Consider the following 25,544-nt stretch of genomic DNA (forward strand, 5'->3'; position numbering starts at 1 on the left):
AAAAAAAACAGCACAAGCAGTCACACGCTCGAATGAATACTTATTCCTTGGCATTTTCTTGTAGTCCTCTTTAAAATGCTTAATTTTCTCATACAACATCACTCACTTAGGTACTTATCTCTATCTAAACTTCTTTCTGTGTTGGTTTAAGCTTGTGACAAACTTCCCAGTGATGTGTTGTTTTGGGATTATATCTAAATTGTTAGTAGATGCTGTTGTCTTATAACGCGCTGGTTTTAAGCAGGGCTCCAAAATAAGTAGTAATCGAAAATTCGTAATAGTTTGTGAGACTGTGATTATACGTTACATAGGCGTAATCTCTTCTGTGATTAGTTTGATACTCTGATTGAATACTCTGACTGTGATACGCAAGAGGTTTAAGGAGGTTTCTGTGTAAATGGATTAAAAAAATTCTTCGAACAAAAGAAGTTTAAAGGCCATTTTTGGCAGACACGTAGGGCGATCTAGAAGTTTTTAGAAAAAAAAAAGATGAGACAATTGAAAAAACGATTTTGCAAATATATAAATTATTTCCATATAAAGTTATAACTCTGTTTCTCTAAAAATTATTATATCAAAATAAAATATTCAGTTGGTAGCGAATTTCCGGTAGCTCTGGTATTTATACGTTTCTTAAGCACAAAAGTGCATATATATATATATATATATTATGCGTGCACATGTCTCTCTATTGTATTACCATATTTGCTTGAGGATATGTCTTATGGTGCCGAAAGATATATTGAGTAAAATCAATTAAGAAGCATATGATATTGAATGATGCTGCAAATAATGAGATTATATATTCCAGATAAGACGAGAGGGGCCTCTGTCTACATAGATAAATGCACACCATATGTGCTGTTACTTTCAGAGAGGCAAGAAATCTCCTCTTAAAATAGCATTAAATATATTTTTTATATGCCAGTACACAATTTATAACTTTTGATACTTCAATGAAATAAGCAGTAAATATATATTTAATATGGTTTTTTTTTCTACATTTGTATACTTATAAAATTTGTATAAGCATACAATGCTACTGTAGTTACTCTCGCCTTTTGCGACTACGACGGTATTTTAAAATATTGTGACAAATATTAGCATCACTAAGCTGATACTAAGTCAATAAAAGCACAACAACAATAAAGCAAGCTGCAAGCTGTACATCAAATCAATCATCATTTACACACATACATACAAGGCAACGAAGAGATAACTCACATACAGATGTAGTCATCAGCCGAAGTGTTACTCACACATACACACGCACGTATGTAGCTCAATTACCAAGCAGGAGATACAGCAGTTCTACAAAGCGAAACGTCTAGACTTTAGTAGAAATATGCGAATCAAGCAACGGAGAGTATAAAAGCAGCGCAAGCTGAGTAATCTGTAGTCAGTTTTGATTTAAACACGCTATTGGTTGTGAAGTATAATTGTGAAGTACTACTCTTGAAGTAATCTAAATAAAGACCAGTTCCTAAAATACGTTACAATATTTTAGTTTAAATGTATACACCATAATTGCTCATGTTTAAAAAAATTGCTTTAGCAGAAGAATGGTTTAAAATTTAAAGTGACATTTTTAGAAAGTAAAAAACAGCCGCCGAGAAGGTGTGGCAGCGTGCTTCGCTTACCACACCGAAGATCCTAGGTTCATGGCACCGGCGAAGAAACATCAAAATTTTAGAAACAAGTTTTTTTCAATTAGAAGAAAATTTTTCTAAGTAGTATCGACCCTCGACAGTGATTCAGCAAGCATTCCGAGTGTTTTTCGGCCACGAAAATTTCTTAGTGAAAACTCATATGCCTTGCAGGTTCTGTGCAGATTCGGTCTATAAAACATGTAGGAAAAATTAAAAGGAGCACAATGCAACTTACATTCACATTTTATATATGAAATAAACACCTGAGAGAGCAATTAAGGACGGGACTGGTTGGAAGGTTGGAGCAAGGCACATTACTCGAAGCTTGTAACGTAGACGTTCTAATTAGATAGGGCGAGCGTATCGGATACACGGTAAAAAATTGCTAACATGAATAATATGTGATACATGGGAGAGGGAACCTGATTATTAGGCCTATTCAGTGAAAGCAGATGTAGGAAGTGCGGGTTGTGCTCGTGCCCTTCAACCTATGCGAGGTCCTCACGAGCCGAGTTCAACCTCACATATTCGTGAAAATTCATTTATAAAGGTTTTATATTTGGAAGTTTATATGGAAATTTAAAAAAAAGGCTTATAAACCTTTTGTATCCTTTAGCACGCTTTAATAAGCTTCACATATGTGTTTGTAAGTATGTAAACCGTTTTTATTACGTTCTTACTTAATTGGCGATTAACCGTTTAAACGGTTTCCCGCTCTGCAAGTTGGGGCCAATTGGTCATACCAAGGGAATTTCAGTCGTTTTCCACCTGGTGCTTCCAGCGGACTGGGGGCCGCCCTCAACAAGGCTACGTTTATGATCGAGCGTTATGATCCATCGCTTGTTATATTTTAGCTAGCGTTATCGCTGGCGATTGAGAGTTTATAGTAGAGCGAAATCGCAAGCGATGGAGTGCCCAACAGTAAAACTCAAAATTTTTTTAGCACGTTGTGGAAGTGTAGAGAAAGTTAAGAAAGGAAGGGTTTTTAGGTATCTAGCTACGGGGAACTCATTTCGATCATTGGCTTTTTCTTATCTTATTCGAATTGCTACAGTAGCCAGTGTTGTTAGAGAAGTGTGTACGGCTATTTGGAAAACTCTTGCTTCCAAATAAAAAATGTTGGATCAGCAACAAATATGAGAAATAACTTCAAAGAATATTTTGCTCAAAAAACCGTTAATTTACATGGCATGCATATTCATATGTACGAAAAAGCAAGAGAAGAAAAGAAAGAAAGAGCCGTTATAATATTAGCTGTGGTACAAACCACAACAACGAAGCGCGCTTTTGGTCAATTTTTGTTAAATGTAACAATAAATAAATAAACAATTAAAGAATATTCACCCCTATTACGGTTATCAATAGTGATAAAATTAGTGTCGACGCTCATGAATTGGTATCGTCGTTGTCAAGGTCGATAACTATTGACAAGTGTTGACGCTTTTTTGGTATTGGCTAAAACAATATTGAAGTTGTGTTGACGTGACGCAACACAAAATTTGTCAACACAGTTTTTGGTGAAAACAAGCGCGGCAATACAGAATTCGGCTATTAAAAATTCAAAAAATAAGCTTTTTTTATGCTCTTTATTTATTAATTTTTTATTCAATTTCAGAAAATAGTCAAAATAACCAGCAACATTCAGTATAATAGAATTGTGGTAATGTTCTAGGGCAGCGATCCACTGCTAAAACACGTCCAAAAAACTCAGGAGAGGCATAAAAAGACACGTATCGACCTCGATTTTAATAACCCGAAATCGGGAAATAAAAATTTTACTTGCGATAGTAAATTTTTGCAAAAAAACAGTTGCAAGCTTTCAAGTGGTTCATTAAAAGGTGTTTTGTTAATATTCAAGGCTTTTTATTTCCGCCTTCGGATTATTAATACCGAGGACAATACGGGAATTTTCATACCCCTCCCGAATCCGATTCAGTTTTCCATTAGTGCACCACGCTCTGGGAGGTAGAGGAGTCGCTAATGGTGTACTAAAGAGAAATGCAATAATCTACAATATATTCACTAAAGTCCGTAAATAAATTCCTTGTGTGTATTTTGCCTGGAATGCTAATTGTGCACTAATAGATTTCAGCAATTATTTAGATCCACAAATTGTTCACTAAACAAAAATTAAACTCAATACAAATTGTAAACAAGCAACTGTCGAAAATTTAGGGATCGTAATTTTATCGATATCATGTCAATACATTGCCTTAGTAAATAACAGTTATGCACTGACTTGACATTGATGTTGATATGACGTGATGTCGATGTCGATACGAAGTGATGGTTGACGTTGATAACCGTAATAGGAGTGATTATTAAATATATTTACTCACCTTCAAGGCCGCATTCCTTTTCTACATCCTCCTAAACATTTTTAATTATATTACGATTGTAGTAATCTGCACGACGCAAATTTCAGAAATACTGCTTGTCACTTACCTTTTCAATAAAAACATCCATATTGTGTCGCTAATTTCACTCAACTGAATCAAAATATTTTGATTGCAAATTTTCGTCGCTTTTGTCGCTTGTCATCGCTCAACTCGCTTTAAGCTAAGTTTATTATCGAGCGTAATCGCATTGCGCGATGCAATGAGAATCGCTGTTAGCTTTAAATTATATTAGTGCGTATGGAGATGTTTATGACAAAGCGACTTAGCGTAAAGCGAATTGAGCGATTACAAGCGAGAAAAGCGACGAAAATTTGCAACCACAATATTTTGATTCAGTTGAGCGAAATTAGCGAAACAATATGGATGTTTTTATTGAAAAGGTACGTGACAAGTTGTGGTTGGGGAATTTGCGTCATGCAGTTTACCACAATCGCGATTGGATGCACTTGATGTTTTTTTTTCTTATGTATACTTTTTAAATATTTTTTTCGTAACAAATAGCTATTTTCTAATAAAAAAACTTTACGAGTTAATGTACGCATGTTGCTTTCTCTACACTGTCACAACGTGAATAAAAAGATGTTGAGTTACATTGTTGAGCATTCCATCGCTTGCGATTCGCTCTACTATAAACACTCAATCGCTGGCGATAACGCTAGCGAAAATGTAACAAGCGATGGAGCGATTCTCGTCGCATCGCGCGTTGCGATTACCCTCGATCATAAACGTAGCCTAAACAATAAAGTAATGTTACGTATACGCACCGGTATCCGCTTTTTCTGTGGTACGTACATATGTGTTTGCGTGTAGTTGGTTTGGTTTCATTAACGCAATTTCCTTATCATGAATATGGAAGGAAATTTTTAGATTTTCCGTAAGTAAATTTAAAGTTTAAAGTTTTGTTTTAAAACCAGAACTACCTACAAGTTTCTGTTTTAAAGATTTTTTAACGTATTGGTTTTGCGTTATACTAATTTTGAGATCATAGGTTTATTTTTAAGTTAAGTTTTAAATTTAAACCGGATGGACTCAAAAAGCCGGGTAGTTATTTGAGATCCAAAAGAATAAAAAAAATGGTTAAATGGATGAACGGTTTAAAATTTAAGATGTCATTTTCAGGAAGCAGGATGAACTTCCGGAAAATTCTTTTTCTTCGTCCGGATTTAAGTTAAATGAAAACAGCAACCAATTTTGCAAAATATTATTATTTTGTATGTTAGAACTAACTCGTTTCTCTTTCTTTATCTTTTTTCGTTTACTCACCAGCACTGACGCAGTTTGCTACGTAAAATTAAGCTCGAGCGACCATAAAATAATGCAACGCGAGAATGTCAAAGACTAGTAAGGCGACAACAACAATAGTACCTTTATAAATGCACAATTTAGAACGAAAAAAACAACAAAAAAAATTACGAACAAGTGAGCGCAAGACAACATTTTTAGTTATGGGTGTACTAAGGCAGGCGATAACGTCATTTTGAGAATTTGTTTTGGCGATTCCAAAAAGGAAACGACAGGGAGAATAGCTGCGACTAAAAACTCGGTGGAGGAAAAATATAAAAAAGGGTGTTGGGTTGCATAGAGTGGGTGCAACGATTCAACGGAAACTGTTGATCAACAGCAAGTTTTGGGGAAAAGAGGAAGTGCTGAACAAATTAAAAAAAAAAAAAAATTTAACAAAATATTGAACGGAAATGTTTACAAAAATGCAAAAATTTTGCATTTTAGCATTTTCAATTGCATCAGCATTGTTGGTGTTTGCTGATGCAAATGGCTATGGCGATTCAGACTTGGAATTGGAAGCGACGGCGATGGCCACAGATATGCCAACAGAAATCGTAACACCGATGGTTTTGGCATGGGCGGGAATGCATGCGGATCAGAGAAGGCTAAAGGGAGAAAAGTTACAAAGTTTTGAGGAACAAAATATTATGGAAGCATTGGCTGCAACACAAACACAAACAGCAACCACAACAGCAAGAGCACCCACAGACGCAACAATGGCAACAAGAACCGTGACATTAGCATCCTCAAATGCACCAGCAACATTAACGACAACAAACGATGTGGACGAACCAGTTTTAAGCACAACAAAACCAGCAGCAACAGCTGAAGTAGAAACGGATGGGCTACGCAAACTGCAGCGATTGAGGCAAGAGGAAGAAAAAAACCCTAAACAAGCAGAGAAAAATTATGCAAATATGCGCGAAAAGCAAGTATTACTTTTTGTGGAAAAGGGGTCGGCAATCGAAGTAGCAGCAACAAAAACAACAACAATGTCATCTAAAATTAGTTCAGCCACATTGGCTACAACAGACGCTACACCAACTAATCGTGCAACTACAGGGGATGCAGGAATAAAGACTACACAAGCGTCAAATGGAAATTTGGAAAATAAATCACGTGCGGATACGCTTCCGCTAGACGAATTTCCAATGCGTGTAGTAAACACACCAGAGTTAGCGACAGCGCAACCAATGGAAAAAGGAGATGAAGTGAAAACAAAAATCATCAAAAATGCAAAAGAGTTACGTGGAAATCGCTGGAATGTAGAAATAGAGGTAGAGAATTTGGGCGAGGTGACCGGGCAGAAGGAGGAGGGGATCGAAAAAGTGAAGGAAAAAGAAGACAATATAGAAAGAAGCCATTTTATGGCAGACAACGTTTTTCAAAGTCAGTTAGACGCACAGCGAAATGGCGAAATATTTGTAGTACCGAGACCAGAAGATTATGCAGAAGCACTAAAAATTAATGGTGTAGAAAAGGCAGCATCAACCACAAATATACCAGAGACAGCGCCAGTAGCGGACAAAAAAACTTTGTATACAAAGCCTAATGCAGAAATTGTCGAAAAACTAGCAGTTATAAAAGACGCAACAACAACACAGGCAACAAAAAGTGAACGCGCAGTTAAGATGAATGCTCCAGAAAAATACGAGCAAGGCCTTCACAGCAGTAAATTGGCTAAAATTGGAAGAGATGAACATGAGAAAAGCAGCCAAAATCGTGGTGTGGACGACAGCCATGAAAAGAAGCATGAACTCAAGCAAACTAAGTCAGCAGAATTTACTACAACAACTGATGATGCAAGCACAACACCAAAAATAAAAGCGCACAAAATAGTGAAGTCCGCAGCGCATTCGGAAGAGTTCACAATTTCAACAACAGAACAACAGCAACAACAAAGCGACAAAACAGCAGCGCCTTTAGCTAGCCACGCTAACAGAGAACAAATTCAACAAAAACAACAAGAAAAACTTATATTTGAAAAGCAGCAAAAACATGAACATGAACAAAATTATGAGCAACAACGCGAAGAAGAACAACAATCAAAACCAAACCAATTACCGCACGAACAAGACAGAGCCAACAAAAAGCTGATGGATAGGTGGCAGGTGCAACATGAACACAATGAAAGCTTAGCCATCGGTTTGATTGAGAACAAAAGTGAAAACAATAAAAGCACTCACAAAGGCAACAAAAACAGCGACAACAGCAACGTCCAGAATACAAACAATAACAGAAACAAAAACATTTACAATGGCAATACAAGCTACAAACCATATGAACAAAATAACAATGTTGAACATAAAACAGTAACACTAACCACAACAACAAAGCCAACACCTGCACTAGCAGCACCATTAGCCCACATATACGATCTATATCCGATGCGAAAAGAGGATTTCAATACTTTTATACCTGCCTCCAATGAGAAGTTGTTAAAAGAGCGTACAATCTATAAGCCCACAGAACATAGCGGTATTATAGAGCGGCAACTACTTGACCCAACTGATATGTTGAGTCCAAATGCAAACAACGTGGGACAAGAACAAAGGGAGAGGATGACGAAGGGCGATGATGATATTGACGAAGAGGAAGTAGAAGAAGTGGCGAAGCATGAACAAAATTTATTGGCAAATAAAGTGGATAAAAGGGACAACATTATAATACAACGTTACGACAACATCAATAATCTGGCTGCCACACAACGAAACATCAATCGCAGGCCAATCACAATGCCAGCGACCACTGCAGCAACAAATTTGATAGTAGAAGGGACGATAGAGGGAAAAGAAGAGGAAGAATTGACAGATGTCACTCAACAGCAAACAGTTAAAGCTGAAGCAGGGGAAGATTTAGGGATAAAGCGAGAGAGTAAGCTGGAACAAGGAAAGAAATATAGGCTGGAAATGAAACAGAGGGGCGAGCAAACGTTGAATCAAAATGTTGAGCATAGGCCACAGCAAAGAGGAAAAGTAGCAACGCATCAGCCAGGGCAGGCACAAGATTCGACGCACGGACAAGCAGAAGCCATCAGTGATTTCACCGGAAAATTGTTAGCCGAACAGGATGGTGTTATAACGGAAATCGAGCAAAAGTTTCGTTTGAATGAGTTTGCTGCTACAGTGGCACTAGAAGCGGCAGCAACAACAGAAACAGCAGCAATAACAACAAAAAAAGAAACAACAACAACGCCAACAGCGACACCATCGACTACAGCAACCGCAAAAGACAACGACGACTACGAATGGCAGGCCAGTAACAATAAACCAGTAAGCTACAATGTCAACCACAAAACTCAGCAAGCATACAATAAAAGCCCGAAGAATAAATACATCACGAGCTCCAACAACAACAACAAAGCACATTTACTATTACCACCGCAACATGACTTCATTGAAAGGCGCGTAAAGAAAAGTTTCGACTTTCCAATGCATCTCACAGCAAGCGCAAGTGATACACTGCAAATGCCACATGTCGATTTTGCAAATACAAAATTTAATACTGACATAGGAGCTGCGAATACGCAAACATTTAGCGGAGCCGCGAGTGGGGCCACAGGCGAGACGAGCAGCACAGTAAATGGCGCAGCAATGAGAGCTGCTCTTGGCACACATCCGGAATTTTCAACAACAAAATTTTATAACAGCAAAGAATTGTACAATGAAATGATGCAACATAATCGACAACGTTTGAAGGCTATGGCGAAAATGGAGGAACTGAAGGAGACACAAACGCGCACTACAACTCTACATGCGCCCAACTTTACGCAAGCTCCTAGAACTACCACAAGTGGTATAAGTATGAGCGCCAATTCCATGGTGACAGGAGTACACGCAGTCTCAAGCAAATCTGCATTGCCACAAAGCTCAAAGTCGGAAACTTCAAAGTATGTGCCAGGCGCAGCAGCAGCAGCAGCAGTACCCGACAAGGCAATTATTGGGAGTACAGTGCACATGCACTCACAGCAAAGGGTTAGTAATGAAAGTGCACCGAAAAGCAGTATAGTTGATATGGCAGCAGCTAATCGTGACAGGGAGAAAGCAGCACAGGCGGAGGAGGAGAAAAGTGCTGAAGTACACCAGAAGCAATGGCACGGAATATCAGTAGACCATAAAGTGTACGAGTCTCTCACGCACAAACCCACCACACCCGCTCAACCTACAAATATTGCACTTCCTGCCAGTTACGAAGCTGATAAAGAAAAAGCCATCAAAAAATATCAACAAAATTTCAAACGCGCCAAATTGCTGATCAAATCGTTGCTGCTGCCAACAAGCGTCAGAAAACTCAATTCAAGTGCAGAAAGTGTCATCTCAGCACCAACGAATACAGCAGCTAACTATAAATATGCAAAGCATAACAACAACGAAGCGCCATCAAATCGAGTCGTTAGCATGCCTACGCAAAAGCCCACAGCCATGGCAAAGGCAAATATGCCAAATGAAGATTATAATATTGACGATTTATCACAAACTGCCAAAACTTTTGACATTATGTCACTAAAGCAAAACAGCGATATTTTCACGCCTTCAATAGTTGCGAAATCAGCAGCAGCAATTGGTAATATTGACGACAACAACAGCACTGATTCACAACACACAGCAATGAAGAAAGCGCAAATGTGGGATACCAACACAAAATGGGTTAATTTCGATGACAGTAGTGCCATAATTGCTGTAAAGCGTACTAAACCGAGTGTAGCGACAACAACTTTAACGACACCAGTTAAAACAACAACAAGCACTTTAGCAAACAACGCAAAAAGCATGAGCATAACTTCGCGACGTTCTTTTCCCTTAACTTCAACAACATCACAAGATGACCCCACAACTACTCCCTTGCCACTCATTTATCCTTACCCTCAGTTGCTGCATCATACAAATTTACCACGTCTACTGAGTCAACCGCATTACACAACTGCTGCCGCTGTTAGCAGCACTACAAGAACTACAACTACTATTGCTCCTAGCACAATTGACTTTGCCTTTCACCCATCGGGAACATCTACAATCACCACCACTACCACAAATCACTCTAAATCGCCTTCCAAGCCAATTGTACGTCCACGCATACTAAGCCCTTTGCAGGAGAAAATCAATTCACTTGAATGTGAAATACAAAATGTACCGAGTGATTCACATTTGCGGCGTGGCAATGAGACGCATGAGCTACTGTTGCCCATTATGGTGAGTATAAAAATTGGTTTTTATTAGCTTTTTATATATTATAAGATTTTTTGATTAGAATATATAAGAAGAGTTTATAAACAATATAAGCTCAGATAATATTTGCAAATATTTGTATATTAACTCAAGGATAGATTATTTTTGAAACCAATGCGCGTCACTTAGTGGCGTTATTAAATATGAGAGCTATGTTTTAATTTTTTAATTCACTGCTGAGCTTAACTATATCGGACACCTGGATCAAATCATATATCAACTCAGAAAATCACAATGTTCGGAAGATGCAAAAAACTTTTTTTACTAAGCCCCATGTGGAAGAGAAGTTTGTTAACGTGTAGAGAGAGTAGTAGTTTAGAGATCTTTGGGTATTAAATTAGGGAACCTAGTGGTGTACATAACTTCAAAATTTCAGATTTTTAATTTAGTCCCTTTTTGATGTAGATGAGCGATATGCATTTAAGTATTTATCGATTTTTGTCAACGAATTATAAATTTGTATTCAAAATATATCGATCTGTTATCGAAATTTATCGATTATTTATTGATATGTTATAAAACAGTTATTGATGTGTTATCGATGTGTTATCGAGAAGTTTTCGGAGTGTTACCAATTTGTTATCAGCATACTATTGGTGTTTTGTCAGAAATTTATCGATTTGTAATGAAAATGTATCGATTTAATATCAAAATTTTAGCAAATTTTTATCGGAGTGTTATCACCTTTTAATCGGCGTATTATTGAAAATTATACCGATAAAACTTCACATCAATTAAATCGATGACACATCTATAATCGTCGGTAACAATCCGACAAGGCACAAAAAACCCAATAAAAAGCCGATAACGTAATAACAATTTACAAAAAATAAACGTAAATAGAAGATTCATTATAAATTGCGCTAAACGATTTTTAAAATCTCAAATATGTAAAAACAAAAATATGTGGCGATTTGTTATTCACGCAAAGTTATCGATAATTTATCAAAAAGTTATCGATTTGTTATCGAAAATTCATATATTTGTTTTCTAAAACTTATTGATTTCTTTTTGGACATCAGTCTTTTATGGGCGTTCTGTCGGTTTTTAACGACTATTCATCTACCCGTTTAGATAATTTTGATAAAATTTCAAAAACGATAACTCACCTATATCTCATCGATAAAAAGCATACAATGAACCAATTAACAACCCGATAACGTAACAAAAATGATATCAAAAAATGAAAAAGAAATGAAAAAAACTTTTTTAAAAATAAGCTTTTATTATTGGTTAATAAAATTAAATAAATAGTAAAAAATAAATTGACTGTAAAAAATATAACACTTTATAAGTTCTTTGTAACATTTAACGATAATTAACCTTTTTCGTCTGCGACAAAAAAATTCCATATTGAACATAATTATATATTTTTAACATTAAAACTTTACACCTAAATTATTAAATCTTACAGTTTATATCACAGTCCTAATTGTTCTAATAAAAAGCGTGTTTAATTTTGATGATGTAATTAAGAACATTTAGGGCCACCTTTTCTTGCTATCACAATGTAACACGCTTTTATAAGATCAATTAGGACTGTGATATAAACTGTAAGATTTAGTAATTTAGGTGTAAAGTTTTAATGTTAAAAATATATAATTATGTACATTATGGAATTTTTTTGTCGTAGACTTAGAAGCCTAATTATCGTTAAAGGTTACATTGACCTTATAAAGTGTTATATTTAATTACAGCCAATTTATTTTTTACTTTTTAATTAATTTTATTAACCAATAATAAAAGCTTATTTTTAAAAAATTTTTTCTTTAATTTTATTTTTTACTTTTTAGTTCGTTTTGTTAACAAATAATAAAAGCTTGTTCGTAGAAAAGCTTTTTTCTTAAATTTAGTTTAAATATAAATTTTTTTAATTTTTAGTAGTGTAAAATATTGTTTAAATTACTTACTTACTTACTTAATTGGCGCTTAACCGTCTAAACGGTTATGGCCGTCCAACAAGGCGCGCCAGTCGCTCCTTCGCTCCGCCAACCGGCGCCAATTGGTCACACCAAGGGAGCTTAAATCGTTTTCCACCTGGTCCTTCCAACAGAGTAGGGGCCGCCCTCTACCTCTGCTTCCATAGGCGGGTTCCGATAGAAACACTTTCTTGGCCGGAGCATCATCTTTCATTCGCATAACATGGCCTAGCCAGCGCAGCCGCTGCGTTTTAATTCGCTGGACTATGTTGATGGCTGCGTATAGCTCGTACAGCTCATCATTAAATATTCTTCGATACTCGCCATCGCCAACGCGTAGAGGTCCATAAATCTTTCGAAGAACTTTTCTCTCGAACACCCCCAAAGCCGCTTCATCTGCTATTGTCATCGTCCATGCTTCTGCCCCATATAGCAGGACGGGTACGATAAGTGACGTGTAGAGTATGATTTTCGTTCGCCGAGAGAGGACTTTACTTTTCAATTGCCTACCTAGTCCAAAGTAGCATTTATTGGCAAGATTGATTCTTCGCTGGGTTTCAGTGCTGATGTTGTTCCTAGTGTTGGTGCTGGTTCCCAAATAGATGAAGTCTTTTGCTATTTCGAAGCTATGGCTGCCTACGGTAGCGTGGTTGCCAAGGCGCATATGCGCTGACTCTTTGCTCGATGACAGCAGGTACTTCGTTTTGTCCTCATTCACCATCAAACCCATCTTTACCGCTTCTTTTTCGAGTTGGGAGTAAGAAAAGCTAACAGCGCGGGTGTTTAGGCCGATGATATCAATGTCATCAGCATATGCCAGTAATTGCACGCTTTTATAGTATATACAGCTTTTACTTAGTTACTTGTAACGTTTCGCAACCTATCCATTTCTTTTAATGTATCAACATTACAAGGTTTCTTCGAAGTCAACTTTGAAAAGTCAAGTTCTTCGATTCGAGTGTTAATTAACTTAAAATCATATTTTATTGGGACTTTGCTTATCTCTGCTCTGTATGATGTCGGATTTGTCTCATATTTGGAACAAATATTACAAATAGTCCGGTAGACATCAAAATATTTTGGAGTTCGAGGAAAAAACAATACTTGCATGAAGATAAAGGGTTTTATTGAAAACAATACTTACATGAAGAATAATAATACTAAACGCTAGAAAATAATTAGTTAGGTCCTAGGTACTAGTCATTACACTCGTCATCAATCCGTGGCGTTGATCAGGCAATTAAATAAAAGCATTGGACGCGTCAAATTTCTATTGATAGTCATATATAAGACCAACTGAGCTTAATAAGGTTATGCTACGCCTCACATTTTTAGAAATTTGACGCGTCCATCGCTTTTATTTAATTGTCTGATCAACGCCCTAGATTGATGGGAATTGTAATGACTAGTACCTAGGACCTACCTAACAATTTTCTAGCTCTTAGTATTATTATTATTTCATGTAAGTTTTGTTTTCAAGAAAATCGTTTAACTTAAAAATTTTTTTAAATTTTTTTATTTCTATGCATGCTTCTATACTCGGATATCCAAAAATAAGAGACTAAAAATACTGACTTATTATGCCCAATTCTTTGTTATCGAAGAGTTTCATGAATACCTGAGAAAATAGTCCCATCTCAAAAGCCTGTTTGAAAACAACCCTCTTACCAAATTTTTTTTTTACAATCTTGTGAATTAAAAAGCTGCCTGTCATAAAATTAGTCTTAAAGCATCCAATATCAGCCTTAATTCAACATATTTTCATTGGTGTTTAAAAAAAATTTGTGATAACTAAAATCTGAAGCTAAACTCAGCTTATATACCACTCGGCTGTCAATATGACATCAATATTTTCAAGTATTTTCATAAGGTAGCAATTAAGTCAGTTAAAAAGAGATATTTATATGAAAGAACGAATGTAGATTTGAACAACAAGCAATAAAACATTCATATCTATATTGATAACGATAAGTGGGTTTAGGGGTCAATAAAGCTCAGCCTCTATAACTACCCAGTTGCTCAACTGAAAAAGTGCACCCTCTCAAAAAGTGGAGGTCAACATAAGATCGTTGTTAATTAAAAAGAATTCAGTGCTTCAGCAGTCAAACAAACTCTTCAGAGCTATTCAAAGAATTCACACACACACATGCACGCACATAGCCTGTAGGGAAAATGGCTAGTTTTAAACGAAAAGTAACCACTTATACTGATACACTTATACAAATCACTACACTGTTGTTCTAGCAGTGGTAAGATGCCAAATTCGTCAAGCACTCTCCCACGGCCCGGTCATTTATCAAGCCTACTCGATGGATATTTCTCAAGGAATTTAGTTTAAGATGTTGAGAAGATATTGAGATAAATTGTACCCCAAAGTCTGCAGTGTGTGACAGGATGCTCTTGCTGTAAGAGAAGCGATGTGATATTTCTCAAGTTTGGGACGTGACACAGAACAACAAATTCCAATGAAATGACATGTGTCTAGTTGTGTGGAATATAGACATCCTGTAACGAATGTTAGCAGCACTGAGCGATGCTATCGTCTCTAAGCCGATGCTAAGCAGTGACGTGAACGCACATCAATAATTCAATCATTATGTATCTACATCAGGGCTATTCATTTCATAGCACAATTGTGCCCTCTCAATTCACACGCATATGATTCGCTCTGTCGTCGTTAATTGAGTTAAGGCCCCATTACCGATACTTAGCATATACTTGACTTGGCTCGGGAACTGTCATTTACAGTTCTGTTAAATGAACATTGCATGTTGCTGATTACTCAAAACTTAGCAAAACTTAACTTGACTTAGAAGTCTGTTGAATTTTGATTTTCTATGTAAGTTCTAAATGACGTTTACATTTTGAGATGCCATTTGTTTGTTTCCATTTCATTTTGACATTTTGTTATACAAATTGACATTTATTGATTATGATGCCAGATTGTATGCGCTAAGTGGAGTATTATCAAGGCTATGTTGCCAAGTTTACGCCAAGTCAAGTCAAGTCTATGCTAAGTATCAGTGATGGGGCCTTTAGTCGTTGCTTGGCACTTCGCGTAACAACATCGGTGAAGGGTATTGGCTGATCGGTATCAAAATATGTATAAAAAATTAGGCGCGATACATATACTTATTGTTAGCTCGTTGCTTGCTAGTAAGCGACCAAATGAAAAATCAATTCACCCACACGATCATCGCGACGATTGCGCTCTCACTAATACAGGTGCACTTTCAGTTTTGAATAGCCCTGATCTACATAAACGAAACAATAACTGCGTCTACACATATGTACCATGTACGTATACGAGCAGCGGAGAGTCAATGCACCAACACATGCATATATCTGAGATACTCCTATAAGTATGCAATGAGAAAAACTATAAATTGTGCAATTGTAGTTACAGCTGAGAAATTTGAGAGCTGCTGGACTAGTAGATTCTGGAAGCGCCTAGAAGATGCAACGTTGAAATCAGACAGTATATAAGGCAACAAGTGTAGAGGCGCTGGAATTCAGTTTGATTTGAGTTGTCAAGCAGTTTCGATTAAGACGCTATCTAGCGAGCAAGATCAGTATTATTTGGAATAGTAGAGTTTCATTTGAGCTATCAATCAGTTTGGTTTTTAAGCAAGCTATTCGTTGCACAGTTTGAGTGTTATTGTGAAGTACGTTAATAAAGGCCATTTTGCATTATTACAAATTGGAGTTATTTATTCATCAGTTTAGTGATTCGAACTTAGCAGAGGATTGCAAATAAGAGGATTTGCAGGAAATTCGTTACAATACGATAGACGGGCGAACGGAAGGATGCACGGAGAGACAGGCTGATCATTTCGTGAATCGGGCCATATTTAATATACGATTTCATCTTCAAGAAAAATATACACATTTGAGGTATCTTTGCTGTCGACAAAATTTTCTATGCTTGTAATCCTTTCAATAAAAGTTTTATACTAATTCCTTAGTAAGCGAGATTCACGTTGGTGGCACCATTTCATTATTTGAGTCACCCTTACTAAAATGGTAAAAAAAATATTAGTTGCATTTTCTTATATAATTCATAGCTATGCACTGATTCAAGTTGAATTACTTTACGCCGAACTAACCATGGTCTCACTTAAGGAGGTATCAGAAAGTATGCTGTGCAAAACATAATTGAGCAACACCTAGCGCAAATGCGTAAACACACTATGTGGTATCAAGAATCATGAGTTCAAGACCCAAATCTGATGAATAATTGACAAATATTCATAAGTTTGGCAACTGAATATAAAATTCGGCGATAGCTACCAAAAGCTTCCAACAAATCATATTGACTGACAGACTGTGACAGTATTTGCTACACACTTTAAATAATCGAAGCCACAGACCGAATCACAATAACAGTAAATGACGTTGTCGCCAGCCCTTTTCTGCTACACGTGCGTTATCACTTCATTTGATCGAACCGAAAATGTTGTTACAAGCGCGTTTGTGGTTGCGATTATTGGTATGCATGATTGGAAATATCGATTGAGGTGATATTGCTATTATATTTCTCTCAATTCATAGATATTACACACAAAAGTCACAGTCGCAATTAACACTGTTCCCAGCAAATGGGGCGACTTTCCACCTTTACAGAGGGCTGGCTGAGTATATTGCTTATTTACAAAAACAACAACGCACAGCTAGATTCTTCTTCGTTTATATGCCACTATTAAAAAATTAATAAATGTAAGGCACGATAACCTCCGAAGAGATTTTAGGCCGAGCTTCTCTTCCAATTTGCGTCGTGCTCCTGTTTTTAGTTTTATCTAAAAATTTGCGGCACGGGACCTACTCGTTTAATGCCGACTCCGAGCGGCATATGCAAGGCAGATGAGTTTTCACTGAGAGCTTTTCATGGCAAAAATACACTCGGAGTGCTTGCCCAATACTCTCGAGGGGCGATCCCGCTTAGAAATATTTTCTTCTAATTGAAAAACCTTGTTTCTAAAATTTTGATGTTGCTTTGCCCGGTGCGTGAGCCCAGGACCTTCGGTGTGGTAAGCGGAGCACGCTACCATCACAACACAGTGACCGCCTATTCCAATTAGATTATAGTGCAGTACCAAACTAGATGATGTGACGTATATACATAAATCATTCGTAAAAAATGTCATTGCAGTTAGCGTGATCTTTATTTTGTAGAGCTTGCACACGAAGTCTTTTACACTAAATACAAAAAAAAAAAAACACTTTATATATAAAACTTCAACCAAATTCCAAATTAAGTGGTAGCAACGTAGTTTCCTGCACTGCCTTCCTCAATTGTTATTGATTTCCTATAGGGTGCATGCGAAAACACTTCAAATATATACAAATAATTGTGCAAGGATACATAAGTATTCGATAACTGTGTATTCATACTAAAATGCAATATGAAAGAGGTCAAAACTGTTGGGATTAAATAAATGTAAGGCGCAATAACCTCCGAAGAGATATAAGGCCGAGCTTCTCTTCCAATTTGCGTCGTACTCCTCTTGACTTTCCCTACAAACTGACCGGACGGGACCTACATGTTTTATACCGACTCCGAACGGCATCTGCAAGGCAGATGAGTTTTTGCTGAGAGCTTTTCATGGCAGAAATACACTCGGAGCGCTTCCCAAACACTGCCGAGCGGGACCCCGCTTTGCAACACTTTCTTCTAATTGAAAAACCTTATTTCTAAAATTTTATGTTGCTTTGCCCGGGGTGTGAACCCAGGGCATACGGTGTGGTAGGTGAAGCACGCTACCATCACACCAAGGTGGCCGTGGATTTACACATTCAAATAACAAATACCCAGTAAACAAGAAATAAAAAAATTTTGAAACTCGAATGAATCCTAGTTTAGATTTGATACTAAGCATTTTCACATGCTTCTTAAAAATATATTGTCAGCATAAGTACGACTTATAAGATATTGTAACGAATTTATATCAAATCCTCTTATTTGCAACCTTCTACTAAGTTCGAATCACTAAACTATTGAATAAATAACTTCAATATTTAATAATGCAAAATGGCCTTTATTAGAGTTCTTTACAATAACACTACAATTGATTTTCAAAAGAATACTGCTATTGTTCGACAGATAGCGTGCTTAATCGAAACTGATTGTAGCGCCTCTACCATCGCTGCCTTTTATACTCTTTGATTTCCTCGTTGCATCTTCTAGGCGCTTCTGATCTAGAATCTAATAGTGGGTTACCTGTTATAATTATAACTACAGATGCACGTGTATAGCTCTCATATGCGCGTGTGTTTGTGAGCGACATTTCCGCATAATTAATAATAATAATATAATAATTAATATAATTGCATATCTCAGATAAGATATCTGCATGTGCTTGTGCGTTGCTTCTCCGCTGCGTGTACGTACATATGTGTAGGCATAATGATTGAATTATTGATGTGCATTCACGTCACTGCCTAGCATCGGCTTAGAGTTGGCAGTACCCCTTAGTGTTGCTAATATTCGTAACAATATATATATTTTTAGAGTATTTATATGTAAAGTTGCTAGTTTATATATTTAACATTTAAATGTCACTTGCAGTTACAACACCTTCTTAACTGCATTTGACATGATTTTGAGAACTAGCCTTTAAGATTTACGACAAGGGATATTTCTAAAACAAAGGCTGCTCAAATTGTAATTAATCGAAATTGTGCGTTGGGATATGATTATGCTTGCATATAGATATATAGTTACAGTTGCTTGTTAAGAAACTTTATGGACTGAAAGCAAGTGAAGAAAAATTGAATATTTTTACATACGCTTTTCAAGGAGGAAAGTTAAGCTGCACTTTGTGTAAAGTTATACAAGCGGTCAAAGGATGTTTATCTCAAAATAATTCCAGTGAATGTGTGTATATGCGAACTAAAATTCCTCGTATCGTACGTTTGTATCAATTATAAATAACTTACATTTTCGTAGCATATTTAAAAAAAAAAACACTTTTTTGCTTAAGGTCTTACCAATTTTAGTGCATTATGCTTATATAAGGGAATAAGTGCAAACTGGATTTTTAAAACATGTGTAAACTTTCGAAATGTTATTTAAGAGCAAAGATTATTTAGGTTGTTTACACCAAAATAAGCATAACATTTACTTGAAATTATTATTCATTGAACATTATTACATATAATCTAAAAAGAAAATCTTAAACAAAAAAGGAGGTGATGCAAATACTAGTGAAAGTGTTTATTTCACTCAAGAGGTAATTGAAGAAGATAAATGACGTTATCTTTTGTTGTTTCTGTTGTTGTTGGTGTAGCGTTAAGGATGCTCCCCAAACTTTCGTCTATAACAAGTCAATAACAAATAGATAACAAACCGATAACTCTTGAATTGATTTTCCTAAGCATGCAAATCCAAGCGCAACGCAATGAAACTATTCGCCTGAGTCTTTTTTTATAGTTTCTCTTTCTGACTGTCAAAGAACCGATTATTCGTCGATAATGTTGTTATCGATACCAAAGCTATAACATTTCGATAAGAAACCCATAATTCGTCCAAAAAATCGATAGCACGGCGAAAAGAAATATTTAACATACCAATACGAATTCGATAACTTTTCTAAAACAACCGATAACTTTTCGATAGTAAACCATTAACTCTTCGAAATAAAAAATCGATACCCGCTTAATGAAAAACCAATAGCATATTTACATTTATCGATGAAAAAATTGTATCCCTTTGATAAAAAATCGACAACACGTTTACAACTCATCGATAACAGGTTGACAGCAATTAGATAACAAACCGTTTATTCGTGAAAAATAAATTGATTTTCCTAAGCATGCACATCAGCGTGCAACGTAGCAAAACTCTTCACATAAATCTTTCTTAGGCCCAGTTTTCCAGGAGTTGGTTAAGCTTAACTGAAAACTAGTTTGCTTACAATCTAGACAAATTTAAACTCAGTTTGAACTGAAGAGCAGTTTTTCAATCACAGTTTAAATTCGCATTTATGATAGAATATTTTTTGTGGCAACATGGGTTTTTTCAATATCTATATAATTTGCTGATTTCTGTTTACCTAAAAAACATGAAAAAATATTTCTCCAGCCTTCGAGAAATATTTATCTAGTTTTGAAGTTGATAATCAACATAATTTTCAAATTATTTTTAAACCTGATATTTCTCCAGTTGATATCCTACATTAGATATCGAGTTGAGGTGGAGTTGAAAAAAAATGTTCTCCAAGTGGATACCACCAACGCAAACAACTGTTAGAATTAAACACCTGGTTGGTAGCATTAATGAATAATTATAAATCAACAATAAATTATAAATATTTAATTTTACTTTAGTGAAAATACTGCAGTGTTAGAATATTACATTTTAGTCCAATTTGAAAACCACACTTGAGTATAAGTTGGAACCTACCTTTTTCTTAACTTAAATTTTTAAATTTTTTCAATTTAAGTAAGAGTTTTTTTTTATATTAAAACTTCCTTTTTTTGCTGAGAACGATATGATGCAAGATTGGTCACTCTTTCGATACAACGCTTGGTATTTTATAAGTATGCGAGTTATCAACATGAGCTCTAATGGTACTCAAGCCCGAATGCTTGTTGGGTTAATGCGATGCCATTCGCATTGAACGCAACTAATTGTTAGGTAAACTTGAGTTTAACTCTGCCGTATTTCATATTCAGTTAAAGTAGACTGAAAAACTACAAAACAAGTTTAAGCGTAATTTAACTGACATACTGAATTGAACTTGTACCAAAAAACCGAGTCTTAGTAATTGGCCTTTGGAATATGTACTTTTTAAGCTACATAAATAAGGATCGTTCAATTTCAAATCTTGTACACATTTTTCAATTCTTTCTCTTTTTACCCTATCTGTGGGAATGATATCCCCTTTTTTCATTGTCAACTGATTCTCAAATATTCATGAAGTTACCAGATGATAGTTCAAAAGGAAGTCTCTTTAAAACCAGTTCCATGTGATTTTTTAAGAGATATCGGCAAAACTTTGCGAAACCTTTATCCCTGTTTGTTTCTCTGACAATGTTTTATATTTCGAATCTCTGACTCACCCGAAGCTGCTTAAAACATCGAGCTCTAGATTGCGAACTTCATTAAAATTTTTAAAAGATATGCATCCAATGCATACAGCCGCCGTGTTGTGGTGGTAGCGTGCTCCGCATACCACACCGAAGGTCCTAGTTCAGGTATGCAGCAATGCAACATCTATAATTTGGATATTTTTTATTTAGAAAAACTGTTTCTAAAGGCGGGGTCGGCCCTTAGCAGGGGTTTGGCAAGACGGCATAATACATCCACAAATTTGGAGGAAAGATTCAAAGGAGCACGACGTTTGAAGCTCAGCCTTAATCTCCTCAGAGGTAAATCGCTCCAAGTGATTATTGTTTGTTATGCATCCGATTTAGGAGATGTTTTCTTAAACCCCTTTGTGGTTCCCTTATCGGAGTAATATACTTTTTTATTGTAATGCGTATGAAGTGTGAACTATGTGTGGAGTTTGAAATATGGAGCTCGATGGGAATTGTTTTTAGAAATATATTGCAATTTTAAAGTTATCTAGTTCAGGATACCACCTAAGGACCCTTTTTTAATTTTTGGTCTGCAGATCAAAGGCAAGCGACATAAAAATTTATAAGGAAATTTTAAGTTTCAAACAAATTTTCTACTATCTCGATCCATGAGCCAATAATTGAAAACTGTTTCTCTTATATCCCATTTTAACGGGTTCTGAAGCTTTCAATTTCAATATACACTTGCACTACACAAAATAACTCAAATGTAGTTGCGAAATTTCCCACTTGAGACTTAATAAAAATGTACTACAAATGTGCAATTGTTAATATTTAAATGTTCACTGTGTATCTGGTAAAATTAATATCGCCACAAAATCGACACATACATTAGACGCCATGAAGAGGCAGCGGTTCAAGAGCACTTGAGAATAGCAATAAACGTTAGGTATTTGTTTGCAATATTAGATACCTTTTTTGCATTATAAGCTTACCAACTTGATCAAGCCACACATACTCACCTACGTGGATTTCATGCCAGACTCCATTTAAGCACAAAGGCACACAAAGTTGAATGCATCAATGTGCATTGTTAGAGGCTTCCAATGCGCTGCGCATCGAAAATTAACAACAGATTAAAAACTGAAGAGTAAGAGTTAAAAAAAAACATAAAAAAACGAGAATACAAATATTAGGGGAAACTTGCGCCAGGTCATTGCAAAGCATGCAAATGAAATTGAAAATTTGATCATGAATTCATGTTGTAACGAATTCTGGGGATTTCTGATATTATGCACCAAAAACAATGTCTGATTAGAAATCAAACAAGGAATTACTTCTGCCAATAAGAGCTACTTTGGACTGAGTAGGCAATTGAAAATTAAAAATCCTCCCTCGATGAACATAAATCACTCTTAACAGGTTGCTCATCATACCTTTCCCTACGTATGGCTCAGAATCATGGTAAGTGAAGATGAGTTGGCTCTCTGAGTACTCTGAGTGCTTGAGAGAAAATATCACTGAAAGACATATGGTGTTATCCATGATGTCAACGGCGAGTATCGAAGTAAGCTTTATGATAATCTGTATGAGTTTTATGCAGATATTGCAGCGAATTAAAACTGAACGGGTTTGCTTACTAGATCATGTTTAGCGAATGGTTGAAGTCGTTTTGGCCAAGAATGTATTTCAGTCGACACCACAGAGGGAGTGGGAGATCTCCACTGAAATTGGAAAGGTACGTTTATGAAGACTTTAACTCCCTCCCCCAGCTAAGCGCCAATTATTTATGAATGATGAAAACATGATTCTTTGTAAATGTACAAAAAGCACATATGTTTTGCCTGACACTTTTTCATATTTAAAATATTAAACTGCGATACCATTAATGTTATCACCATAACAGAAGTGGAGGTACGCAAACTTGAGATTAGCTGAAAATTGGCTAAAATGTTTAGGTCAACTGAAAAGTGCGCATTGGTTTGATATCTGAACACATTTTAACCAAGTTTACAAAGTAAAATTTTACCATAAAACTTAGTCCTCCATCTGAATTGCGCGACTTAAAATGGGGAAGTAATTGTGTAGTTCCATCATTAATATGGAAGAAGTTATAGTCAACGACACAGCATAAAACACAAGGAAACACAAAAGGTGGACATTTTTAATTAAACGGTTTTATTTAGGTTGACTTGACAGGCTGGCTGGTTGGATGCCTGGCACGAATTTTGTAATTCAAATTTAAGTAACTTCACGATAAGCTACAAGCTTGAAACTTGGAATATAGTTCAGAACCCGATGACAATGCAACAATAAGAAAAAAATTGCCGCTAGGTGGCGCAAGGATCGGGATATTCGCAAAAATCGTATTTGTGGCCCGATTTGGCTCATATTTGGAACAAATATTACATACAGTCCGATAGAACTAACATCAAAATATCTTGGAGTTGGAGGAGGGACAAGCATACGTGGCGCAGAGTCGAGTAAAGTCTTTGCAAGGATTATGTATTGAGGAATTAGATTGTAAAAAATTGTCAGGAAAGTCCTTGCAGTAATGAGTCACTAAATGAACTAAATAGAATGAGAAATAGTAGGAAATTAAATAAAGACTAAACTTGAAAATGAAACAATTAAAAAAAGTTTTAAGTTGAACGGTTTTATTGAAAACAATATTTACATGAAATAGTAATAATACTAAAGGCTATAAAATAATTAGGTAGGTCCTAGGTACTAGTCATCACACTCCTTATCAATCTATGGCGTTGATCAGACAATTAAATAAAAGTGTTGGGTGCGGAAATTTCTATTGATAGTCATATATAAGACCAACTGAACCCTAATCACATTTTTAGAAACTTCACGCGTCCAACGCTTTTGTTTAATTGTCTGATCAACGCCATAGATTGATAAGGAGTGTGATGACTAGTACCTAGGACCTACCTAATTATTTTCTAGCTTTTCGTATTATTATTACTTCATGTAAGTATTGTTTTCAATAAAACCGTTTAACTTACAAATTTTTTTTTTTAATTATTTTATTTATCATACATTTAATGTCATTTTGTTAACATGGCAAATTTGGCAATTTTTCCGCTTATTTCCTTTTCATGCATCCACTAAAGTAAATACGAAATATGCACCACGATAATAAAAATATTTCCATTTATTTTTGTCCCATTACGCAATGTTATTCCAATACAAATAAATAGATAAATCTTCAAAGGGAAAAAAGGATCATCCATTTTTTTCTAATTTTTTATTACATCGCCTATCCTAAATGCTAATATTGAGAAATCTGGTAGCTGTAACCTAAACAAGCACTTTTCTCCAATCTCATAGAATACTATTGGTCGAGTCATGTACTGACCTTTTGCATGAATATGTAAATTCTTAGGTTAAGTAGGGATAAATATTGCAAACAGATATGCAGATAAGGTATTTATTTTAATAAGTAGGGCAGAAAGGGACCTATCACATACATTCTCATTAACTGCTTCAATAACAGACATATTGATTTGTTTATCAAAAATTGTCGCTTGTTTACTTTGCGCTATTCAATATGATCGGAATTTGGTTCAATTTTGCGGAAAATAAAAATCTCATTTTATAGTAAAAGACACATAGACACACACATACCTTCTTACTCAATTGTATGGGATATTGTTTTTTTTTGCGCTTAAACCCTTTTGATTGGTTCTTTTGGTGTAATATATTTGATTCATGCTGTATTTGCTTTGGCACATATGTACATAAATTTTAAGCAATGAATGAAATACAATCTTGTATATGCTATTCAAAAAAAAAAAATTATTGAATTTAGAAATAAATCCATTTAGCTTCAAGGTCAAGGATATGGACTAAAGTTACGGAAATTATATTATAAATATATATGTATTATTTTGATTGAATCTTGTTTTTATAACTTTCATGAAAATGATATGGTATATTAAACTTGTCACGAGTTTCAAAATTGTAAGTCCTTAAACGAAAAAAATACCCCCAACAATGAGTATACCGAAATGATCAGGATGAAAATCTAAGTTGATTTAG

The 25,544-nt window shown here is 35.7% G+C and overlaps 1 protein-coding gene across 3 annotated transcripts in view; it reads left to right on the forward strand.

Moving 5' to 3' along the window:
- The first annotated feature begins 5,461 nt into the window (after positions 1-5,461).
- The window catches only part of LOC137240908 (uncharacterized), a 178,972-nt gene continuing 158,889 nt past the window's right edge, over positions 5,462-25,544 (forward strand). For all 3 annotated transcript variants that reach the window (XM_067767859.1, XM_067767860.1, XM_067767861.1), the window contains exon 1: positions 5,462-10,521. In XM_067767859.1, coding sequence (XP_067623960.1) covers positions 5,743-10,521 — 4,779 coding nt within the window. In that variant the 5' untranslated portion in view covers positions 5,462-5,742. The remainder of the gene's footprint in view (positions 10,522-25,544) is intronic.

This window comes from Eurosta solidaginis, chromosome 2 (genome assembly GCF_040869045.1).
Source record: "Eurosta solidaginis isolate ZX-2024a chromosome 2, ASM4086904v1, whole genome shotgun sequence".
NCBI lineage: Eukaryota > Metazoa > Arthropoda > Insecta > Diptera > Tephritidae > Eurosta > Eurosta solidaginis.